The sequence below is a fragment of the Neolamprologus brichardi genome, chromosome 6 (assembly GCF_056152115.1).
Source record: "Neolamprologus brichardi isolate AB-2024 chromosome 6, ASM5615211v1, whole genome shotgun sequence".
NCBI lineage: Eukaryota > Metazoa > Chordata > Actinopteri > Cichliformes > Cichlidae > Neolamprologus > Neolamprologus brichardi.
The window spans coordinates 32,657,575-32,670,625 of record NC_142109.1 but is presented as its reverse complement, the minus strand read 5'-3'; the positions used below and the strand labels follow the sequence as shown (position 1 = coordinate 32,670,625).

Genomic DNA, 13,051 nt, shown 5'->3' with positions numbered 1-13,051 from the left:
TTACGTTCACGTGTCTTCTGCACTTCCGGGTTAAAGTTAAAAAAACATCGATGGCGGCCACATGCTTTTTGGAGCGGTGAATCAGATCAGTATATTATAACATAAACAGAATGAAGGACACACCGTTGTCCAACTGCGAGCGGGACTTCCTGCTTAAAGCCATCGAAGAGAAAAAGGTGGGTGCGATAATCAGCACGCGCTGTTATGTGTGTGTGTGCGCGCGCGCGCAGCCTGAGGATTTAGCATGAAATACATATATCAGTGTCCTATCCTGGCATCGTTGCTCTGTTTTAGTGAGGATTGATGTGTATTATAATGCCTTACCATAGCACACCTACAGACTTTCATCCGCACCCATGTGTCCTGTTTCTGTTCTCTTCCTTCAGCGCCTGGATGGACGGCAGACCTATGACTACAGGAAGATTAAGATCAGCTTTGGGACTGACTATGGGTGCTGCTTTGTGGATTTGGGACAAACCAGGTGAAGCTGCAGCCACATGTTTGCAATCGTGTGTCAAACTGAGCATCTGTGTACACTGAGCTCTGTATTCACTCTACGGCTCCCCGCAGGGTCATGGCGCAGGTGTCGTGCGAGCTGGTGGCTCCTAAAGAAAGCCGACCGAATGAAGGAATCATGTTCTTCAACATCGAGCTGTCCCCGATGGCCTCACCGGGATTTGAGCAGGGAAGGTGAGGACGAACCTCACTCTTTGAATTCAGCTCATTCATTTATGTTCGCTGGAATCTAAAGAAATAAGCTCGGGTTTTTTTTCCCTATGGAGTGTAGGGACATTGTTCATGAATTTAATTAGATCTGGTGACTGGAAAGCATCCATAATAAGCTTCCATGTTCTGAGGCCGTGGTTCCCAGTTGGATGAGGGTGGAGTACCGACTGGGTTGGGGATGTATGCAGTGGGAGACTGATAAAAGGAGTCGTGGCACTTTTGTTTTGGTGAGGAGAAAGGTTACCATGAAACAACAGCTGTCCATCTATGCCACCACGAGCTGTGGTTAGTGACTGAGACTGTGGATGCCAGCGACAGACACGAGCTCCTCCAAAGGCAGCCTGTGCTCAGTCGTAGAGCCAGGGTGTGGAGCTCGTTCTTTCAGGAGGCGCACAGAGTACAGCTGCTACTCCTTCATAGTGTAAGGAACTAGCTGAGGTGGCTTGGGCATCTGATCTATGTGTCTCCTGCTCCTGGCTTCGAAGTGAGGTAATTAAGGCTTGATCTACTGTAGCTTAGCTTACCAACAATTCTGTTTACATGGAAATAATATGTAAGAGGACCTCTGTGTTTGGAGAACGATAGCTGGTGAATTATAGATGACCTGTGCAGTTATTGTTAATTACAAGTTTCCGAGTAGTGGTCGTCCCCTGGGGCTGTCTGGTTCGTTTAGACAGACTGCTGGTGCAGAGAGTGGAAATCATGTGTGGGGTTTTCTGTGTTTCCAGACAGTCTGAGCTGTCAGTGAAGCTAAACAGACAGCTGGAGAGATGCCTGAGGAACTCCAAGTGCATCGATACGGAGTCTCTGTGTGTGGTGTCTGGAGAAAAGGTAATATATACACACACACAGACACACACACACACAAGACAGACAGAAAGAAGCTTTATCTATTGATGATGATGATGATGATGGTGGTGGTGGTGCCTGCTTGCGGGTTTCTAGGTGTGGCAGATCAGGGTGGATGTTCACACACTGAATAATGATGGAAACCTGATGGATGCCGCCAGCATCGCCGCCATCACCGCTCTGTGCCACTTCAGGCGCCCTGACGTCAGCACCCAGGGACAGGAAGTCACAGTGGTGAGTCAGCAGCAGCACAGCAGGTGGTGTCTGAGCTTCCCTGGACCTGCTGGGAGAAAATTGATGATGTTATTGTTTTCATGAGAATTCTGCTTTATGTTAGCTGTATTTTATTTTTAAATTTCTGTCTTCAGTACAGTCCAGAGGAGAGAGACCCCATTCCTCTGAGTATCTACCACATGCCCATCAGCGTCAGCTTCGCCTTCTTCCAACAAGGGTAAAACACTGCTTCTCACAAGATTTTTTTCTCCTCTGTATCAAAATGTTAATGTCATGTTTACAGGTGCAGCAGGTTTTAGTTAACTCAGTATATTCAGTAGTGTTTATAGAGAGTCACTTCAGACCTCCACCAGAACAAACTCGTGGAGGGGCAGCCCTCATCAGCCTGCCACGACCAGCTGGGGAGTGAGGGGAAGCTCAGCGCATTGAGGCATGAAGACAGCGCCGTGGTTGCTGGTGTTACACGGGCCAGGGTATTTCAGAAACTGCTGATCTTCTTTTCCCACATGCAAAAACATCACCTGGTCTGATAGCACCTTGATTTCTGCTGTGACATTTGCATGATAGCGCCTGAATTTGGGGTAAACGATGTGAAAGCATGAATCAGTGATATTGTGAGGGACCTTTTTTTGGGAAACTCTGGCTTCCTCAGGACCAAATGTGCATTGTTTCAACTCCACAGCCTGCCTGAGGGTTGTTGCTCACCATCTTTATGATCAGTGCACACATGATAAAACTCAGATCATCTCAACCTGATACTGGCGAGGTGTACCTAATAAATTTGCCAGTGAGAGTGAATATAAATTTGACTTTAGCGGCACAACTGAGTGAGTGTTCAGGGTCACCTGATCCAGCCTCAGCATTTAACTGCAGTAACATGCAGGCGATCAGGGGAGTAACTTAACTGATCTCGGGCTGTTTTCTTAAAACAGTCCACTTATTTTCTGCTGACCTTCTGAGTACCTGCAGGTGACCACTTGTTTGAACATTAACCTTCCTCGTTGTTTCTCTGCAGCACTTACCTGCTGGTGGACCCGTGTGAGCGGGAGGAGCGAGTGATGGATGGCCTGTTGGTAATCGCCATGAACAAACACAGGGAGATCTGCTCCATCCAGTCCAGCGGAGGAATCATGCTCCTTAAAGAGCAGGTGAGCTCCTTAAAAGCTCTTTGTTACTGTGAGTGAGTGAAAATGGGCTGATTTCCAAAAGGTATAAATTAAGAAATAAATTACTTCAATGCAAAGTTTCGTGAGGACTTAAGAATGGGAGATATGACATGTGCTGAAGGTATCTGCAGCAGAGAGTCTTTCTTGTTTGGAGTTTTCCAGCTATTTGTCCTGCAAATGTTGTTGCATACACTCCCCGCTGAGGTCTGTCCACAGGTTTTCTGTGATTAGGCCACAGAGGTCTGTAGACATCATGGCAGAACCTCATGAGGTTTAATTAAGATCTTTGTCCAGTTGTCTGATCTTCAGCTTTGTTTGAAACAGGCTGCTCCCAAAATCTGCTGGAATATAATTGAATCAGTTCATCCCTCTACCAGTGAAATATCACAAGGCCCAAATGATTTTTTTGCTTACTCTAAAATTAACAGATACTTGGCTGATATGTTGGTGAAATAACTGTTCAGTACAATAATTCTTTATCAGAGTAATAGCTTTTTTTCTGTGTTTTGTTGAAGGTGATGAGGTGCAGTAAGATAGCTGGTGTCAAAGTGTCTGAGATCACAGAGCTCATCAGTGAAGCCCTGCTGAATGACAGGAAAGCCAGGTGAGCAGAGACTTAGTCTCACTGCCAAACTTCAGTCTTAAACTAGAATCATTTTCGAAGCTAAATTAAAACCAGTGTATTTTCCTGTATTTAAAATGTGTATTTTAAATACAGGAAGGCCGGTGGAAAGTGTGGATTTGCAGAGTCCATGCAACAGGACCGAATCACAGCTCTGAAAAAGGACGAGACTCCGGTTGAGATGACAGATGTGACAGAAACAGCCAATGGCATCATCCAGAAGGGCGAAGCTGCACCTCAGACGTATCCTGAACCGAATTTACAAGCTTGGATATAAAGCATATAAGAAATGGGACACAGTGTTATGGCATTCTTTCAAATGGCCAGCAGGGGGCGATTGCCAAAAACAGATGCCACTTTTCACTGGATTTGTTACGTCTATAAATTTTAAGTCAACAACATGAAGTTTATTTTTAAGGTTTATAACTGAATGACTACATCCAGATTTTATATACAGTCTGTGATAGCAACAAAGAAAATGTGTTCACTTCCTTGTTCTTAGTTTCCTTAACCACACATGCTAGGGTGCCATCCCCAGTGGTGCCAGTCCCTGGTGTTGGACAGGTGGGGCAGGGGCTGCAGAACAGCTGGGGACTGGAGGATGATGATGAAGATGACTATGAAGAGGAAAAAAATGACAACAGTGGTGACGAGCAAGTGGAAGAAGTGACAAAGATGGATGTGGGCGAAGGTGGTTTATTATTTATTTATTTGGACAGTTTGATGTAAAAGTCAGTTTTGCTGATTAGAGGAAAAGAATAAAAATGTGCTTGAACTGAGAGTTTGTGTTACAGGAGATGTGGTTGAGATATCAGACAGTGAAGAGGAGGATGTTGTCATACTAAACCCTGAGGTGCCAGAAAAACCAAAGTAAGCACAGCTGTTATTTATACATTCATTTTGTAATGAATGTAATTAACAGATAAATATTATTTTTATATTGATGTGGTTGTTCTTAATTCATTTTTTATTGCTCTCAGAAATACAGGCTCCAAGTCTCACCAGAAGGGGGCAGCAGCATCCAAGAAACGGCAGAAAAAATGAGGAACGACTGCAGATGGGGATTTGTTCCAAAACGTCAAAACGTTTTATTATAAACACTGAGCTGGATTTCTGAAGTGACTGCAGCTCAGAAACAAAACATTAACTTGATGTTTGTAACTGTTTCAAACAAATGTACAGAAAGTGAAAATGTTAAAAGATAGTTCATCTGTGCACACCAGACTTTTATATTTCAGTTTGTTTGCAGGGATGTATTCCCTACGTCGATTTCAAATAAAATTAAATAGCTTTTTTTCTAACAGCGTTTCTGGCTTCATCTAATGGGTTTTATGAATGATAAATGCAAACTGAGAATCTGTAAATATCCTAACATCGTTTCAATGTGTAAACTAATTAAAGTAAGCACGTGTTGTTCATGGAAGACATTTACAATTATGATAATGATAAGGAGTAACAGCTGGAGAGAAGTAAAAGTTTAGGTTCCACCGAGATTTGAACTCGGATCGCTGGATTCAGAGTCCAGAGTGCTAACCATTACACCATGGAACCACCATTGTGACATACCGAGAAGGTTTGATTCATATAGACAACATGACGGCATTTTGTTAAAGTCTATGAAACTACTTTTCCTCACTGAGAGCGATACAGTTTTTCTGAAAAAGAAAAGAAAAATCTTCTTGCTTCGTCAAACAAGTTAGCTGAAGTTAGTTAGCATATTTGTGATGAGCTAGCCCCAATATGGACTAGCATGCGAACAAGACCTCGATAAAGGGAAGAAAACTGCCGGATGATCAGATGTTTGTATGAGCGAAAGAATGCTTGAAACAACATAAAAGAAAACAAAGTTGGCCCGTACGGGGATCGAACCCGCGACCTTGGCGTTATTAGCACCACGCTCTAACCAACTGAGCTAACCGGCCACGTTGAACCTGCCTATCAGTCATAGTTAAATAACTCACAGGTTTCATAGCAAATGGCAGCTGCATAGCACCAATTATATAACCTATGTGGCGGATGTAAGAACACCATAAATCAGTTTTTAAATCACTTTTTGTCCTACACCCTGGTGTTCACACTTAAATGTAGGCTGCTGAGTACTGACTACAGATTTTTGGTTATGTGCTGAAAGCTTTAAACCATTTACAGTTTTTTTCTGATGGCTTAAGCACATTTTTTGCAAAACTCTACACACAAATAAGAAAATCCTTCACCAAATCAGCAAAACATTGTAGTTTTCTTGTAAAAGCTAATAAACCTTGCTTAACTCTCCAAACCTTTGTAAAAATGGTGTTTTCGTATCAAACAATTAACACAAGCCATCACATTAATAAGCAGACAATGCACCAACTACACACTGATGGTATGAATAAAAAACACATCTGGCTTTTGCTTTCTCAGTACACAAGGTAGGCTATGTCAATTTGAGGTCATACTTTTGTCATAGGTAAGTAAACATAGAGGGATCTGAACTTCATGTACTGGTGTTTATTCACACACATCAAAACAAACACAAGTGTTTATTTCCGAGTCAAAACAAAAATAGTAATAGCAGGCGGCAGGCAGTGACCAGAGACTTCCGACACTGCTTCCCATATCCGGGTTTTGTCCTATTATCTGGTTGCTTCACAATCGGACTACCGAAGGCGCTTGTGCCCCCCCCCAAACTCAACAACATGTGGTGGAGGTGGAAGGAGGAGTAGTGATGGTAAATTTGATTCTTTTTACTGAATCGAGTTTTAATGAGTCACTCACCAAAGTGAATCGGGTTTTCTGAGTCATTTGATTCACTAACTCAGTTGACCAGAGAGTGCAAAAATGTACATTTTCACTCAAACTTAATTTGTTTCTCTTTTCATGTATATCCTACTGCTAAGATGAGTGATTCTAAAAGAAAACAACTATTTTATAGAGCAAAAAAGAGCAATTTTTTTAAATTTTGTTTATTTTTATTTTATTAGTATTTTCCTTAAATGTGTCAAATATATAGTTTCTCATCTAAATGTCCACTGAGCTGTGAGCCAGGGGGCGGTAATGCGCCTTAACATTGGTTGCCAACCAAGAAGAAGAAGAAGAAGCTGTGAGCCAGGAGGGAAGTAAGCAAAGCTGTTATTTTCAAATGAATACAGTCAACAGACAAAGGGCTACGCACATATTGATGTGGTTGTTCTTAATTCATTTTTTTATTGCTCTCAGAAATACAGGCTCCAAGTCTCACCAGAAGGGGGCAGCAGCATCCAAGAAACGGCAGAGAAAATGAGGAAAGGCTGCAGATGGAGATTTGTTCCAAAACGTCAAAAGGTTTTATTATAAACACTGAGCTGGATTTAAATGAGGCTGCAACTCATTAACAAAACATTAACATGCTGTTTCTAACTACACTGAATACAGATTTTTGGTTATTTGCTTCATTAAAGATTATCAAACCTTTAAACCATTTAAAGCGTAATATGCTCCTGTTCTTCTGCTTCCAGTTTCTCCCATTAGGGGTCACCACAGGTCATCTGCTCCCCATCTCACCTTGTCCTCCTCTGTCACACTAGCCCTCTACATCTCCTCTACTTGTCACTTCCTGGTCACTCCCAATGAAAAACTTAGCATCCTCACCTACGCCTCAACTTCCTGTCTACTGTCAGTGCCATCGTCTCCAATCCATACATCATAGCAGGTCTCACTACCATCTTGCCAAACTTACCTTTTACTTTTCCATCCATCCATCTTCACTTCCTCTGCTCTTCTAATCCTCACTGCATAACCTCCTGCAAATCCTGCTCATGAGAACACTCATAAAACTGAATTAAATAGATATGAAACTGGTATAACACACTTGTTTGTGCAATGAAAAAAAGTAGACATGAACAGCAAACCTCAGATAATAAGCACAGACGACAATGGGACATACAAAGTTTAAATCTGTAAGGAAATTGCACAGATCCCAGAAAAGGATAACCGGCGAGGTTTAAATCTAAAATATGATTTTACTTACTTTTTAACGATGATGTAATAAATAAATCATAAAGACATTTATGAAGCTTGCACCTGACATCTGACAAAATGAAACATGGCAAGTCTACTTATTATGTAATTAGTGGGGTGGGATTCTTTTCTCTTTGAGTAACTGGTACATTGTGTGCCTCGGGCTTCTAATTAGGATAGATCACAGCCAACATTTAATACCTCAAACACAGATTCAGACTCACAAACATTTCAGAGAGGTAAGATTATGTAAGCGGCTTCGAACGACCTGGCATCAAAGGCATAAACAACAATATAACAAAATAGTTGCTCTCAGACCACAGAATATGGAGTTCAAAGGGCAACAATGCAGTAGCTATGTCTACCTTTTAAATACAGCCTACGCTTGTAACCTAAAAGATCCACAAAGGATTCGTTACAAACGTCAAAGCGGACACACCCAAGCTCTGGGAATCAGAGCAATTTTGGCTGTGCAAGGTTGCCTAATCAACATTAGGCAGGTAGTTTTAAGGTTATGTCTGATCAACTCAGCATGTGCATAGAAGATTACATAACGATGTATCTGTATGTATTTATCTTAACAAAGTCACCAATCCTGTTTGCTTTCTGATGGAGTGATATGTAATCACTAGAAAAACAAAAAAAGTCTTTTAAGCCCCTGTAGATCAGACGTGCTGGTCCTGGAAGCCTCTTGGCACCTGATGCAAATACCCACATGACTCAAATGTGCATGCTGTTACCCTTATCGGCTTGATCACCTGTGCAGCATCCTTTGTGTACTAGTTTATTTGATGAATCAGAGGTCAGGATTGTGAAGCAGCTCGGGGCTTGTTCCCTAGTGCACCAGTACATGGTGATGAAGGATCTAAAACCCATCGCAGAGCCACACCTCTGCTTTCACTTCAGATGTCTGTGTTTCCAAAGTTATTTCCTCAAAACAGAAACACATGATTAACTGCTATGTAACTCTGTCAGATTTGCCTGTATGACTGTGTAATCCTCTAATTCTTCCTCAATTCTTCATTAAAGCCTACTCAGTTTTTTTGTGTCTTTTGTCTTCTGGTTGGCTGATAAGATACAGCAACGGTTCCTGTCTTTCCCCCCCCGGGCAGACACACAAGGCTTGCACACAAATACACGTGCACGGCCTGGTGTCTCAGTCAGTGGAAAAGTACTGAACAAAGCAGCGACTGTGAATGCTCACCACCCCTCATCGCTGCCATCAGTGGTCTGACACACAAGCCAAGGTGGCCTAGTGGGTGTATTCAGTGACACACAAGGATACTGTTAAATCAAACTCGTAATGTGACCACTCAGTGCACAAGCAGGGTCTATATTACTCCAATAGCAGACACTCCACCAGATTATTTAATAGCCAATATTGTGTTACAGTGCTGGAACAGGTTAAGTCTCTTAACTTGGCTAGATTTATCACAGGGTTAAGTGTACCTGAGCTCACTCTCTTTGCAGCTTTTTAAATATACATAAAAAAGATGCAAAGTTGACTCTTCTGCTATTGGCTCTGTATGATGTCAGTGAGAGCAGAGATACTAAGTATGGCCATCGCAGGCACACAGTTCTGGCCGTGAGCGCAGAAGCCCCACCTACCTGCTGTTTGGTCATTCTGTTTACGAGGGACAGCCAATAGGAAGAAAGTTGTTTAAAAGTAGAGGCGCTACGAGGAGCTGCATCAAGACCCATTGTAGGGTAAATAAGGATTATTTTGGACTGTGAATAATGCAAAGCTATTCTAAGCATAAAGATATGGAGTAAAAAGCTACTATTTTAAGTTGTCAGCTTGGGCAATACTGCAACGCTTCCACTGAAGCTTCCATTTCTGGATCTGTGGAAGTCCTGTTGTGACAACTTTCATTACATTAAAGACCTTTTCCAGAATTTTGAAACTTTTGAACTTAATTTCATGTTGGGGAACAAGACAAAGTTACAGGTGGGACAAATATGGCAGGTAGGGATGGTGGTAACCAATGCTTCCTCTAATTTTTCATGTGTCTGAGCGAACACACAAACTCCCTGAGCGGACACTTGGACCACTGTGAGCAACATTAGGCGTGTGCACTGTGGTCACACCAGCATCGAATCCATCCAAGTTACATGGTTTATTAAAATAATCAAATTAGAGCATTTACATTTATGTTAGACTACTTTTAGTTAAGTGCTTTAGCCCACTTACAATCAAAATTGTAAGTGAGAAAATTTTTCTTTTTTGCTCTGACTTGTGTTATGAGTCTGTGGTTTAGGAGAGAGTCCTGTAACTCTGTCTGCAAAATACAGCACATAATGACCAATGTTGGGCAATTAATTATATAGTTACTTCTTCAAAAAAGTAACTGAGTTATGCAAACAACAAAGTTTTTTGCAGCTGTTTACCTAAAAATGCAGCCAGGGCGTTTTTTTTAAAAGAAACATTTCAAACTATTTACGGAACAATCAGCTGTTCTGCATCAAATCTGATGCCACACAAATTATTTGTGCCACTCCAAAAAATAATTTCTGTCCACTATGAGATAAAGAAGAACATCAAAAGTCTGATACCTGCAGGCCTGACAACAGGAGATGTATCACTGCTGTAACACCTGCAACATTCAGCAGTCGCCTCATTGTTCTGACACACACAACAAAACTATTGACTACACTACACACTATAACTACACAAGATTTGCGCTAAACGTCGCAAATCTCTCACATCTCAAAACACCGCCGTCACTCCTAAAACTTCCCCCTTCCTACACATTAAATGCCATGTTGCCATATAATTTTTTGATTGGCCCACATAGTACATTTTTCCACCAATAGGAAAGGCTGGGGGAGGGGCTTGTCTTTGCTCACAGGTGGAGAGTGCTTTCAAGCGTTTTCCTTATAAAACGCCGTTTTTAACGTTTCTTCCCGCAGTAAATGTAAACAACGATAGTATTCAGGAAAAAACCAAACATTGCAAATATTTTTATCATAACTCTGGTTTTACGTGGCCGATCAACACAATTTAAAAACTGGTATAAAGTCCCCACTTTTTCCATCAATTGTTCCTGCTCACATCTCCAATGGTTGTTCACGTTGTCATTAACGTGGCTTCACTCCACATCAGCCACGCCGCTTTGCTAGCTAAAACACCGGTGTCGGCACATAAGGACGCTGTCATAGCCTGTCAACGACGTTGATTGGCTGCATATATACGTGAATGTGAATCGCATTATTGGCTGGACTATGGGATAAGGTGGCATCGTTCTAATCCCATACTGGAGCAGCCAGTCACTTACTGACTAACACTGCAAAACAGAATTGATAACGTATTTACTTTAATTTCAATTCAGGTTAGATTTGTTTTTGTGCGCAACGCCACCTTCACATATGCTTCAGATGTGTTTTTGTAGAGTAGTGCCTTTAAACGACTTCATGCAGGGTAAGCTGAGACATACCATATTTAAAGGTGAACCCACTTTGAAGATTTTTCAGAAAATTTGGTCTTTTTCATCTTTTTTGTGGAGAAGGATTCATACAGTATGATGAGGAGCCCAAACACATCTCAAAGCTTCCCAGAGAGGACCAAGTGAGGACCAAGAATGGCCAACTGTCATTTACTTTCCGTCACAGCCACATAACAAATCCATTTATGGGGGCACTTGAAGACTGTTTTAGCCAAACATTCCTGTCATCACAAGTAGCTCTTGGGAAGTTCGTGCTGGGTTATCAGGTTTTGCATAACATTTGTTGAGTGCTGCTGCCTTGAAAACAAAAGCTGGGGAAACCAAATTTGCATATTATTCACCATCACTGCACCTTTTACTCTTAGTTGATATTAACATTTCTGATGGGAAATGCTGTACGGACTTTAAAACAAATGCAAATTAGAAGCACCTTTTTGCAAGTTTGCAAATGAGTCTCTGCTCACACACCAGTGTGTTTGCATGGTAAAAAAAAAAAGTCATATCTAATCATTTCTATTAAAACTTGTTGATATAAACTCCCAGTGAGTCTTTTTAACACATTCAAAGAAAAATGTTGTTTAAAGCTGGAGTTTCCTTTTTCCAGAGATGATCATCACGGATCAGACTTAACCAGTTTGGGAGGAATGAAGCACGAACTCCACATGCAGTGAAGTGCTGCAGTTTAATGAAGCAGTGGAGGTGGGACCTGCTAGACAGTATGTGTTTAGACACCTTCTTATCAAAGAGGCCATGCTCTTATATATATGTCTGTGTGGACGAGTTATAAAAAATTCACACTACTCTGAGTTGTTATGAAGGGAAAAACTATCCATCGAGGCTAAAACATTTTTTTTTGTTGGAGCTGTTGCAAGAAGGATTTTCTCCCCAACATGAAGATGACATCAGTGTGTTTCTCTGTTATCCGTGAAGACGTTTTCACACTGGCTTCAGGAGCTGAGTGCCAGTTCTTGCATGGCTGCAGTGGGAGATTTTTCAGACCCACTGTTGAAGACCAGAACTTTTCTCTGAAGTAATGAAATTTGGATAAAAGCAGAAACCAGTTAACACAGAAAAGCTACTTGACACTGACTAACTACTACTAACTACACGAAGTGGGCCTCTTGGCAGGCTGTGACACTAAAGCAGCATAAATAACCTTCATTAGATCTTGTAGTGCTAGGTCTTACTTTGTTGGGTTTTAAAGTTAAAGGTCTAATTTTTATGATGTTTCATGTTCAATGTTTCATGTCCCTAGAAGGAAGATAATTTTTTCCAGGAAAAAATTGTCTGCAATGATTCCCCAGCTAGCAGGAAAACAGCTATTATTAACATCTACAGCATCCTCTGCTCTGAAACCGGAGCTCCTTTGTCCTAATTAGAGGAGTGTGTTGATTGCATCCACCTGTTATAGAGAGTGACACTGAACCAAGACCTCAGCTGAACCTGAAGCTTATTTCTGTGCAAAGAGGATTTTGCTATAAAGCACAACTTTCACGTCTTAGTAATCCATTTTGACAAAAATCAAAGGAGTTGTGCGACACTGGGTGGAGCTAAACTCAAACACCACCCCTTCTCCTGTTTATATGGACTAAATATAATGCAACCCACGTATTCTTCTAGGCACTCCCTCTTTAGTGATTCGTTTTAACCCCATCTTGCCCCATCTTTGGTAGATATAAATGTGAATGTATATGGTTGATTGTTTTGTATATTTTTAGACTCTATTCCAAAAAATGTGTCTGTCAAACTATCAAAGTTGTGCTGTTGGAAACTTTCACTCACTTTACTTCTCCGTGCATGAACGTTGTGCCAGAAGCTTCCACTCTGTTAAACAACAATATCATGGTGCAGAATTTGCCTGCAGTGTCCGTCAGTCACTGCTGATTTCTTTGTATAGCCCCATCCCATAGCGCTTCCAGCAATTTCGCGGTGTCATTCTGCTGCCAGGCTTTTGGCAAGGGCACTTATCTTCATTTGTTTTTGGTTCAAATGAATGGAACTGGGTTTAGATTGGGCACAGGCACTGCATGAGACTT

General features: G+C 41.5%; 1 protein-coding gene and 2 non-coding genes across 3 annotated transcripts; 1 reads left to right on the top strand and 2 right to left on the bottom strand.

Moving 5' to 3' along the window:
• Positions 1–37: 37 nt before the first annotated feature.
• Positions 38–4,908, top strand: exosc9 (exosome component 9). Its single transcript, XM_006799651.3, has 12 exons — positions 38–176; positions 387–481; positions 571–690; positions 1,455–1,557; positions 1,672–1,809; positions 1,944–2,026; positions 2,825–2,957; positions 3,491–3,579; positions 3,694–3,840; positions 4,122–4,288; positions 4,392–4,467; positions 4,578–4,908. The coding sequence occupies exons 1-12, from the start codon at positions 111–113 to the stop codon at positions 4,639–4,641; spliced, it is 1,281 nt and encodes a 426-aa protein (XP_006799714.2). The 5' UTR covers positions 38–110; the 3' UTR covers positions 4,642–4,908.
• A 168-nt stretch (positions 4,909–5,076) lies between these two features.
• On the bottom strand, positions 5,077–5,148 carry trnaq-cug (transfer RNA glutamine (anticodon CUG)). The gene has a single exon. It is a non-coding gene; the product is annotated as a tRNA-Gln (tRNA).
• A 297-nt stretch (positions 5,149–5,445) lies between these two features.
• Positions 5,446–5,519, bottom strand: trnai-aau (transfer RNA isoleucine (anticodon AAU)). Its single transcript has one exon. It is a non-coding gene; the product is annotated as a tRNA-Ile (tRNA).
• Between the last annotated feature and the right edge of the window lie 7,532 nt (positions 5,520–13,051).

What these genes read in the sequence shown, in the direction of transcription:
- exosc9 (XM_006799651.3), top strand. Translation starts at nt 111, where the DNA reads ATGAAGGACACACCGTTGTCCAACTGCGAGCGGGACTTCCTGCTTAAA. An exon ending in CCGGGATTTGAGCAGGGAAG is followed by an intron (nt 691 to 1,454) that starts GTGAGGACGAAC and finishes CTGTGTTTCCAG; the next exon opens with ACAGTCTGAGCTGTCAGTGA. An exon ending in TCATGCTCCTTAAAGAGCAG is followed by an intron (nt 2,958 to 3,490) that starts GTGAGCTCCTTA and finishes GTTTTGTTGAAG; the next exon opens with GTGATGAGGTGCAGTAAGAT.